The sequence below is a fragment of the Gouania willdenowi genome, chromosome 18 (genome assembly GCF_900634775.1).
Source record: "Gouania willdenowi chromosome 18, fGouWil2.1, whole genome shotgun sequence".
Taxonomy (NCBI): domain Eukaryota; kingdom Metazoa; phylum Chordata; class Actinopteri; order Blenniiformes; family Gobiesocidae; genus Gouania; species Gouania willdenowi.
In genome coordinates this window covers 4916054-4928196 of record NC_041061.1, presented here as the reverse complement: position 1 = coordinate 4928196, position 12143 = coordinate 4916054, and the positions used below count along the sequence as shown (strand labels likewise).

Here is a 12143-nt window from a genome sequence, read left to right as displayed (position 1 = left end):
AATTAAGAGATTAAAAGTCATTATTATGAGATAAAAAGTCATAATTAAGAGATTAAATGTGCTAACAGTACTAGGAGGTATCAAACATCATTAGAAGGCTCAGTATGTGAATAATTAAATCCATGGATTGACTCAGTAATAACAAACACCCACTGAAATAGATAAACACAAACACCAGATGAATTAATACATCAGAGAAAAACACTTCCTTTATTAAAAAGAGGAAGTTATTTCAGATGTGTCAGTTTCTTTAAGCAGTTTGACTGCTTTTTACACACACACACACACACCTAAATATGAGACACACACACGTTTCATGGACGAGTTTATTGGTTTATTATGATATACATAAACATGTTGAGGATGGCTTTAAAATAAAAGCATGCAGCAAGTGATTTACATAATGATGTGATCACATGACTCCTTCAGTCCAAAGTAGACACTTCCTTCCCACACATGTCAGCTAGAGAGAGAGAAACAGAGCATTACACTACACTCATCATGACAAAAAGTCATTATTATGAGATAACATGGAATAATACTGAGACATAAAGTAATAAGTGTGAAATAAAAAGTCATTATTATAAGATAAAATGGAAAAATACTGAGACATAAAGTAATAAGTGTGAAACAAAAAGTCATTATTATGAGATAACATGGAATAATAGTGACACATAAAGTAATAAGTGTGAAATAAAAAGTCATTATTATGAAATAAAATGGAATAATAGTGAGACAAAGTAATACGTGTGAAATAAAAAGTCATAATTACAGATAAAAATTTTATAAAGAAAGATTAAAAAGTCATAATTGTGAAATAAAATTAATAATTATGAGCTAAAATTGAATATTAGTGAGATAGAAAGTCCCAATTATAAAATAAAAGAATAAGCATTAAAAGTAATAATTATGAAATAAAAAGTCAGAATTATGAATTAAGTCAGAAATATGAGCTAAAATTGAATAACAGTGAGACAGAAAGTCATAAATATGAAATAAAAAGTCATAACATTAAAAAGTAATAATTACGAGATAAAAAGTCACGATTATGAGCTAAAATTGAATAACAGTGAGATAGAAAGTAATAATTCTGAAATAAAAAGTCAGAATTATGAGATAAAATTGAATAATAGTGAAATAGTCAGAAAAGTGAAATAAAAAGCAATAATTATGAGATAAAAAAATACCTAATTACAGGAAGTTTGGCTCGAACATCAATAATAATTTATAACAGAATAATTTAAAGTTGTAACCCATCGTTTCTACCCCTGAAAGGATTTTAATCTTTAAACTCTTCATGTTGGAGGTGATTTCTCCAGATGTGGAAACACATTTTAGCAGCATTGTGATGTTTGGAGACTTTCATGTTTTTTTTTTTTTTACCTCTTTCCTTCTTGCGAGGCTCCGCCTTCACAGCCATTAATGACACGCGGGCATCAGTATGTAATGCAAGCGCTGCCTTCAACTGGAAGTTTAAAATATGTGGTTGGTTGAACAGTCGAGAGGTAAAATAACATATGTACCATAACATATGCACCATAGCATATGTACCATAACATATGTATCATAACATATGTATCATAACATATGCACCATAACATATGTACCATAACATATGTATCATAACATATGTACCATAACATATGTACCATAACATATGTATCATAACATATGTACCATAACATATGTACCATAACATATGTATCATAACATATGTACCATAACATATGTATCATAACATATGTACCATAACATATGCACCATAACATATGTATCATAACATATGTATCACAACATATGTATCATAACATGAAGAAGATGTTGTTATACCTGCTGGGACACGGCCAGGTTCACAGCTGGATCATTCAGGTCAGCCTGGGTTTGTATCTTCATCCTCATCCTCACAGACGTCTGGAAAACACCTGAAGGTGAAAAAGTTTGACATCACCATCAATAACAAACGGCATTAATAATTAAATAGTCATGATGCAACTGGGCCATTTTATCTATTTATTAAGTTCACTTCAAATATGTGGAGAAAAGCAAAAAAAATACAAAAAAAAAATACAGATAAGAAATTAAGAAGAAATTAGTGTTGGAAAAAAAAAAAAAAAAATTAATAATAATTTAACAAATAAAACACTGTAATTCCTTTGTTTACCTAAATTTACATATTATTTCTGTGTATTTCCACTGGTTTTACTTTATCTTTGTTTACCTGTTTGTCTGATGTAATTTTGTTGTTTTTCTTTTATTTTTTTGTGTATATGTGTGTGTGTGTGTGTGTGTGTGTGCGTGTGTGTGTGTGTGTGCGTGTGTGTGTGTGTGTGTGTGTGTGTGTGTGTGTGTGTCTGTGTGTTGGAGGGTTATAGTGTGTAATGTTTTTGTATTTGAAAAATAACAAAAAATGGGCTATATGTACTTTGAGATGAATATATGTATGAATAAATATGAAAGTCAATAAAAATACTTGGGAAAAAAAAAACATTTAAAGAATTGAAATGACATCATTGACTTCACTCATATTTTCAACTTAAAACAAAAGTGCCTTTAAAAATACAAAAACTTCCATTTTCTCCTCTGTTTTTCTCATTAGTCCATACTCCACCTTCAAAATAAAAGCACAAAGGAAATGACTCAAATGCTCATAAACCCCTATAAGAAGATGTACGTGACCCACATGGTGTAAAGATCCTCTGATGAACCTGGACTAATTCACTTTTTGGAGGCACTCGTACTTTAGTTGTTCCTGGAAAAGTCAGAAAAAATGTGGAATATCAGAGAAAAGATTAATTTTATGTACAAAGTGTTGTTTGACTTTAAATAAATAAATAAAAGTGGAGCTAATTATTTATTTCTGTTGATTGCTGACAAGCTCAAACTGTTTCTCAAGTTGTGCTGATTTAGGTTTAGTTCAGGAGTTGGAAATCTGCGGCTTTTGAGCCACACGAGGCTGTTTTTGCTGAGGCTCCATCATAAACTGATTCACAAAAGACACAAAAAAGACAACAAAAAACACACAAAATGAGTCCACAAACACAAAAAACAACAAAAACACACAAAACAACAGAAGAATACACAAAACAACAATAACAAACATGACTCCAAAAACACAACAAATGGCAGAAAAATACACAAAATGAGAAGAAAAACCCCAACAACTTAAAAAGACACAAAATGACTCAGAAAACATAGAGCAAGAGAAACACAAATGTCAGAAAAATAAACAAAACAACAAAAAAAATAACAGAATGTCTTATAAACACAAAATGACACAAAAACAAATATCAACAAATATACACTTTGGGCCTGAACTACAAAGCTTTCGTTTCAGTTTAGTCAAAATTTCTTTATCATTTCACAATTTTTTGTTGTTGTCTTGTGTATTTTGTTTGTTTGTTTTTTGTGTGTTTTTGTTTTTCTGACATTTTTTGTTCATTTTGTTAGTTTTTTGGGTCAATTTATGTATTAAAAACTAATTTCATATTTTTTGTTGTTTCCTTGTGTATTTTCTGTATTTTTTGTGTGGCGTTTTTCTTGCTTTGTACATATTAATTTGTGTATTTTGCAAACGATTTATACATTATTTTGGTGTCAGTTCTTGCATTACTTTATCATTTTGTATTTTTTGTTGTTGCCCTGTGTGTTTTGTCTCTTTGTTATTTGGTCAGTTTTTCTAACAGCTGCCTGTGATATTCTGCATCATCCCCTCCCTGTGATGTCATGATAACATTATTGATTTATTCTGGCTCCTGTGTATGCAGTGGGCGGAGCTAAAAGGTTGCTTACCTTCACACAGGAAGTCCAGCTGTTTGCTGCAGTCCTGTCTTTTCCACTTTCTGTTCCTTATGGCGACGCATGACCAGTTTTCTTTGAGCTTGTCCTGATTTTTCCCCCAGTGGCTGAACTGGTAGACGCTGCCATCGGACCAGTTCCACTGAGGCCTGTGGAGGCCGATCCAGATCTGACCCACCTCCTGCTCCTCCATCAGGCTCAGCAGGGCCTGGTTCTCTTCATCACTGTCCACAGTCACCAGGTCTCTGTGGTTCCTCCTGCAGAAGCTCTGAGCAGAGACCCAGGACCTGTTCTGGTTCACCAGCACGTACGGATGTTTACTGCTGTCTGCACAAGACAAGACACATCACCAACAACAGGACAAGTGCAGGAATCAAGACTTAGGGTTTCATATTATACAGTCAGTGACTTCAATAAAAAACTAAACAATATTTGTCCTCAGTAGACCATTAAAATTATTATTATTATTATTAGAAGGCCCACTGAGCAGAACTCATAATGATATATACAGAAAGCGGTTGAAAAAGAAAGAGAGTTAGAGAAGAAAGGACAAGGCAAGAGAAGACAAGAGACGCGAAAACAAGACAAAAAGGAAAAGACAAGGCGAGGCGAGGAAAGGTAAGACAGGAAAGGACAAGACAAAATGAGACAAGGAAAGCAGAGGCAAAACCAGAAAAGACAAGAGAAGAGAAAACAAGGAAAACAAGAACAAGACATAAAAGGGCAGAAGACAAGATACAAAAGGACAAGACGAGCAAAGACAAGACATAAATGGACAATTCAAGACAAGAAAGGACAAGATAAGACAACAAAAGACAAGACGAGGCAAGAGAAGAATAGATGAGAAAGGACCAGAAAGAAGACAAGAAAGGACAAGATAAGACAAGCAAAGAGAAGACAAGACAAGACAGGGTAAGATAAGAAAAGGACAAGAAAGAAGGCAAGACAAGATAAGACAAGGAAAAAGAAGAAACAACGAGAACGGACAAGACAAGGGAAAAAAGACAAGACATAAAAGGACAGGAGACAAGATACAAAAGGACAAGACAAGCAAAGACAAGACATAAATAGACAATTCAAGACAAGAAAGGACAAGATAAGACAACAAAAGACAAGACGAGGCAAGAGAAGAAAAGACGATAAAGGACAAGAAAGAAGACAAGACAAGGGAAGACAAAGAAAGAGAAGGCAAGATGAGAAAAAAGGAAAACAAGAACAAGACAAAAAAGCACAAGATAAGACAAGGAAAGAGAAGAAACGATCAAAAAGGACAAGACAAGTAAAGTCAAGACATAAATGGACAATTCAAGACAAGAAAGGACAAGATAAAAGAAGACAATATATTAAAAAGTCAAAAGAACACATGGAATACTTCATAAGTTTAGGTTTAACACTATAACGTTAACACTCACTGTGTGAACAAACAAAAGCCTTTTCTGTTTTCAGGCACTGCTCAGTGCTCCAGAAGCCATCATCATTCATGGTCACACAGTTCTGGTCTCCTTCCTTCTCGTTGGCCTGTGTCTTGTTCCAGTGTCTGTAGGTCTGCTGTCGTTGGGGGTCCAGTAGAGACCACCTCCACTTCAAATCCTTGTTGAACAAACCGATCCAGAAATCATTCTCGTCTGAGGTCATGTCTTCTACTAGTTGGTTGGTGTTAGAGTCTAAGATGGAGGCCAGATCCTGGTAGTGGAACCTGCAGAAGGTCTGAGCTTCAGTCCAGTTCAGCTTTTTGTTGGACACCATGATGAGCTCATGCTTGAAAACTGTGGAGAACAACAGCCCGATTATACCACAGTCAGCATTTTTAATGCACGCAGACTTTTAGTAAATCAGGCCCTGAGAATAAACACCAACAGATCTCCTCGTAACCCTCATGTGTCAAACTCAAGGCCCGGGGGCCAAATCCGGCCCTTTAGAGAAGTGGCTCTCAAACTTTTCTGTGGTAGTCCCCCTTACTTTTATTTCTGAATCCAAGTATCCCCCCTTTGTCTGATAACACACATTTTAAATAATCTAACATTGTAAATAAGTGGAAAGAAGCAATATTTAGTGCAGTGGTTCCCATACTTTTTTGGAATCATGACCACATTTTGAATTTCTGGCAACCACAAACAGAATTTGCATCTCAGTTAAACTAGAAATACAGTTGTTTCAATTAAAAAAGAAGAAGAATTCAAAAATCTATCTATCTAACAAACTAACTAACTAACTAGGGCTGCTGCGGTGAGGGTGGTCTCCAGTCCCCTTGCGTTGAGCCAACCAGGTGAACCACTTTCTTCCGTGCCGGCAGATCTGCGTCCTCCACGGCAACTCCGTGTTGTCTGAGGTCGCCCGTGACGATGTCGACCAATCGTGTGCGGGGCTCGCCTCATGGCCGCCTACAACCTGCTGCCCTTGGGTCAAACTGGAGACTGGCTTTCGTCGGATGGTCAGGAGGTAGGCGGAGGACATGGCCAAACCAGCGGGTGCGTCGCTGCGCAGCCAAGTAAAATGCTCTAGGCCATTGGTGGCGAACTCCAGTCCTCGAAGGCCGGATTCCTGAGACTTTTAGATGCGTCCCTGCTCCAACACACCTGGTTGAAACCAATGTGTTGTCATCAAGCTCTGTAGAAGCATGATAACGAGCCATTCATTTGATTCAGGTGTGTTGGAGCAGGGACACATCTAAAAGTCTCAGGAATCCAGCTCGTGAGGACTGGAGTTCGCCACCGCTGCTCTAGGCTGACACGTGTGGGCTCTTAGCACTTCGTTGGAGACCCACTGGGGCCACCTGATGTTTTCAATGGTTCTGAGAGCTCTACTATCAAAACCAAGGGCCATGTCTCCGAGTCATAGAGCAGGATCTGCGTGAGATGGAGCGATGCCACCAGAGTGGTTACCAGAGAGACTTCAGAGCTGAAGCTGCCAAAACTCTTCTGTGAGTAATTTCTGGTTTTAAGTCCCCATTGTGTGTTACTGTGGAGACGAGATATACAAAGCTCTTGACAGGCTCAACAAAATCGTTGCAAACCTGAAGAGGGTTTATTGCAAAAATGCATAAACTTGTCCAGCTCACTTGAAGACCAAGCTTCTCTGCCTCTTCTCTGTATATGCTCTTAACTGTCGTCGGCATACTCCAGGTCAGTCAGATGGTAGCTGCCGAAGGACACCCCGGGCACCCGTTCGCAAACCCTGGACATCAGATGGTCAATGATGCAGTTGAGGAGATCAGGAGCTGCTACACATCCCTGCCGAACGCCACTGGAGATGGGAAACCAGTCTGTGCTGTTATCTGTCTTTCTATCTACCTAACTACATTTTTCAGAAATTTCAGGCAACCCCATTTAAACTCCAGACAACACCACATGGGGTCCCAATCCCAAGGTTGAAAAACACTGAATTAGTGCCTCTTGAATAGATTCATTTCTATAGTTTCTATCATTTCCGTTCATATCACGCCTGGGGTGGGACCAAGACTGACACTTTATTGTTAATTTTCCACTCTCTCTCTCTCTCTCAAGTACCTCCTGTAGTACCAATGCATACCGCTAAGGGTACACGTACCCCCATTTGAGAAAAACTACTTCAAAGCATGAAATTGGGCATGCTTGAGGAAGTAAAAACAACAGAAAAAAACATGAAATATTTTGTAAATGATTAGTAAATCATTTAGTTGTTGATATATCAGTAGGGTTGCAAAGGGGCGTAAAATATCAGGCAGATTTCCACGAGAACCTAAGCTCAGGAATTTTGGCAATATTCAAAAAGTAGAATTTTTTTTATTATTATTAGGCAGATATTGTGAGTAATTTTATATCACTGTATCATATTCAAACATAACATAACATTTTAACAGATTTATTTGTAAGTAGAAATTTACAGTTATTCAAGTAGAGTTTCATTGAATTTGTCACAAATTCCCATGCTCGTATAAAACGCGATGGAAGTCATCTTTAATCTGAAATCGTTGAAAAAAACCGAATTTTTCCAAAACTCTGCTCAATCCTCAAATTATTTGACAAAATATCCTTAATTCAGTTGTAGATATCTCAGCCCCTCCAAATACACAATAATCAGTTAAAATCCACAACATTTGCAGAGCTCAGTTTTCCATTTCTTATATCACGACGGCAGTCATTTTTAATCTCAAATTGTTGAAAGAACTCTCAATTTTTCTGAAATCTGGCAAATTTTCTTATAATAAAAATGAGCAAAAATGACACATGCGTGCTCCTCCTCACTGCTCCACGTCTGCATTCGAGTCATCTTACAGCTTTTTTTATGGAGGACCAAACCTGCCATAATTAAAATTAAATGAATAAATAAACGTGAAAAATTAAAAAAGGAAAATTGAAAATTAAATACAAATAACTAAACATAAGTGGGAAAAAATACAAAAGTTAAAAGAAAAATTGTCCCAAAATTAAATATAGATTGAGAAATAAATAAAAGTGAAAATAAAAAAATAAATACAAAAATTGTTTATTTTATTTTAACTTGTATTCATTTAATCATTTCTTTTATACATATAAAAACATGTTTTTGCCTTTACTTTTAATCTTTTATTTTCAATTTTGGCAGGTTTGGGTCGCAACAAAATATATATGTAAATGAGGGGGCTGTCCTAAGTGTACTTGCAACTTTTGTATTTTTTCCACTTATATTTATTTATATATTTAATTTTCCTTTGTATTATTTTTCACATTTATTTATTTTTAATTTTGGCAGGTATGGTCCTCCATACGCCTTATGTTTTTTTTCTTTTTTCTTTTTACTTAAACCACGTACAATCAGCTTCTAAAAGCAGACCAGGAATTATTTACAACCTTATTAAATCAACTAAAGGCAATGAATTAAGTTCATCTCATAAAAAAAAACAAAAAAACAAAACAATTACAGTGTAGTGTTTTATTGTGGTCATAAAATGTTTATAGTATTTCATTAGTGCAACAGTGTATATAGTTTAGATTTTTTTTTCCCACCCAGTTTTGAAGCATTTTTTTCTCTTGAGTAAAATAATAATAATAATAATAATAATAATAATAAACATGCGACATGATGCACCAAAACTAGTTCAAACTGAAACCAGAGAATATGAAATTGGGTAGTTTTACCTTTGACTTTGGCCTGATCTGCAATCATGAAGGTCAAACACAATCCTGTAAAAAAAAAAGGAGTTAAAAATAATTTAAGTCAGACACTGACATGTAAACACACAACACGTATAAATATATTTATATATTAAACAAACCAAAGAACCAAAGTCCTTCTCGTCGCCCCCTCATCATCTGCAACAAAGAGACAATGATTGTATTTGAACACATCACGATGCCTTCAGTGTTGATTGGATGCATGAGAATTACCTGCTGTGCTCTGAAGATAAAAACCCACCCGAGCATCAATGACCATCACCCAGTTTGAATACTAAATGATGCGTGACACCAGTGGGCGGTTTGTTTGTTCTGAGGTACCAGAACGAACGCACACGCATGGCACTAAAGTTTTCCATATTCTCCTCAGGTCCCTTTTTTTTTTAAATTTATTTATTTTTTTCTTTCTTTCAATTTTGTTTCTTCGTTTCAGTGCCAACGATTCATTTTCTATTTATTTATTCTTTACTAATTATAGTTTTCACTCTGCCATTACTAATAAACTACCACTTAAAGCATTATTAATTACATATACTTATTTGATCATTAATATATTTTTTTCCTTTGCCTTCTTCCTGTACAGCCTAGGTTCCCAAAGTGGGGTACAGGTACTCACAGGGGAACGCAAATTGTCATAGGGTGTACGTGAATAGAAATGAAAAAGGCAGTGGCTATCCATACGATACCGTACGTACGTACCGTATCAATATATCGACATTCTATCCGTACGCAGCTCCCCTTTTTGGCCAGTTTAGGTCACATGACTAAGACTAAACCTAAACCTAAAACGTTACGTACTTGTACTTCGGTAACCGTACCAATAGCATCGTACGGCAACCGTACAAATAGACACTTTCAATTAAAAACACTGACAACATTGTAAACTTCAATGTAAATAGAGCAGTTAATGTTAATGTCAGATTAATGCTATTGCTAGGCTAATGCTGGGTTAAAGTTAATGTTACGTGAATGCTAATGCTAAGATAATGCTATTGCTAGGCTAATGCTGGGTTAAAGTTAATGTTACGTGAATGCTATTGCTAGGCCGATGCTAATACTGGGTTAAAGGTAATGTTAGGTGAATGCTAATACTAGGTTTTTGCTATTGCTAAGCTAATGATAATGCTTGGTTAAAGCTAATACTAGGTCAATCATAATGCTAGGTTAATGCTATTGCTATGCTAATATCAATGATGATCCTAGGTTAATGCTATTGCTAGGCTAATGCTGGGTTAAAGTTAAAGTTACGTGAATGCTAATGCCATTGCTAGGCAAATGCTAATTCTGGGTTAAAGGTAATGTTAGGTGAATGCTAATGCTAGGTTATTGCTATTGCTAAGCTAATGATAATGCTTGGTTAATGCTAATACTAGGTCAATCATAATGCTAGGCTAATGGTGAGTTAAAGTTAATATGAGGTGAATGCTAATGCTAGGTTATTGATATTGCTAAGCTAATGCTAGGTTAATGCTAATGCTAGGCTAATGCTATTGCTAGGATAATGATAATTCTAGGTTAGAGCTAATACTAGGTTAATAATAATGCTAGGCTAATGTTAAAGTTATTGCTAGGGGCTAATGCCAATGATAAGCTAATGCAGTGTGACACGGGCCAGCATCTGCATCCTCACATTAAATGCAAATATTCTTCATTTTATATATTATTCCTCCACAGAATAGTCAACAAAAACACAGAAAAATAACAGAAAAATACAAAAAAAAAAAAAAAAAAATGACAAAAAAAAATAAATAACTTAAAAACACAAAATGACATAAAAACAAAGGGCAAAACAAACACAAAATGCAAAAAATACACTACACTGTCTTGTAAGTTGCAATATAAAATAATAATAAAGAATAATAATTTTTGATGCTGAAATATAAAGACAAATCTAACTCCATAATCCTCCCTGTAACTTTTACAATCATCCAATGGGCCAACGTTCACCTGTGGGACATGTTTTACCTATAGTACATGATGTATAGCTTTGAGCTGGTTGACTTTACGCTCTAATGATGGCGTGTTTCTGCGCTCCTATTGTGTTGATATTTGTTTACAGCACGAAGATGTTTTTCCAGGCGTGAACTAACAGGCAAAGATGGGACATTGTTTGGATATGAGGATATTGTGTTATGGCACTTTTTTAACTCAACAACCAAACTTGCATGTACTCTGGACCACACCCATTCAGCAGAACTTTAAAGTCTATTCTAACTTTTTCTGCAACTACACCAAACTTACCATATTTCAACCTATTTTCATCACTTTTTGTTTTTTGCTCCTTTTAATGCATTTTTGCTTTATTACGTCCATTTCTGCCACTTCTCCATCACATTTTTCTGCTTTCAATGTATTTTTCTTGACTTATAAACCCCTTTCCACCACATTTTCACCTAATGCCACATATGTTGCCCCATTATTGTCACTTTTAACCTCTTCTCACCATATTTTATGCTTATTTTTTGCCAAATAACCCACATTCACGATTTGTAATGCCCATTATTTGCCAGTTTAAACTAACTGTTCCTTTTTTTTGGCCATTTTTAAGCCAATATTTATAATTTAAACCCTTTTTATGTACGTTTTGCCCACTCTAATTTGCAAATGTTAATCAATTCCCGTGGTTTAAAAATCCCATTTCACCACCTTTTACACCATTTTTTGTCACTTTTAACTAATTTATTTCTGATTAAAACAAGGATTTACATCTTTAAGATGACTATATACTATGGCACAAATAATAAGCGTTCCTGATAACAGTGGATATTATTCAGATGAATAAATAAATGTGGTTATCACAGATTCATAAAACAATGGACCATTATTTTACTGACTTTATGGATGGACCCCAAAAATCTCTCCCCTTTATTCCCTCTTATAGATGACCCCGTCTCCACTTGGGAATGTGGTTAAACTGGCAAAAAAAAAAATAAGCATGAAATATGGTGAAGAGGTTAAAATGAATAATAATGGGTCAACATATGTAACATTAGGTGGAAAAGAGGTGCAAAGGGTTTATAAGTGCTAAAAATGTCTTGAAAGTGAAAAAAATGCAGAAAAGGAATTTAAATTTAATGAAGTGGTATAAATGGGAGTAATGGAGCAAAAATGCATTAAAAGGAGCAAAAATATGTCAAGAAAAAATGACTAAAATAGGTTAAAATATGGTGAGTTAGGTGTAGTTGCAGAAAAAACGTAAAAATAAGCCAAAAAAAA

General features: G+C 35.2%; 1 protein-coding gene across 1 annotated transcript; it reads right to left on the bottom strand.

Annotated features, from left to right (window-relative positions):
• Positions 1–1824: 1824 nt before the first annotated feature.
• Positions 1825–9104, bottom strand: LOC114480790 (lymphocyte antigen 75). The gene is made up of 6 exons (XM_028475213.1): positions 9029–9104; positions 8892–8936; positions 5208–5561; positions 3790–4122; positions 2681–2749; positions 1825–1922 (listed from the first exon to the last, which is right to left on the bottom strand). The coding sequence occupies exons 1-6, from the start codon at positions 9099–9101 to the stop codon at positions 1825–1827; spliced, it is 972 nt and encodes a 323-aa protein (XP_028331014.1). The 5' UTR covers positions 9102–9104.
• Between the last annotated feature and the right edge of the window lie 3039 nt (positions 9105–12143).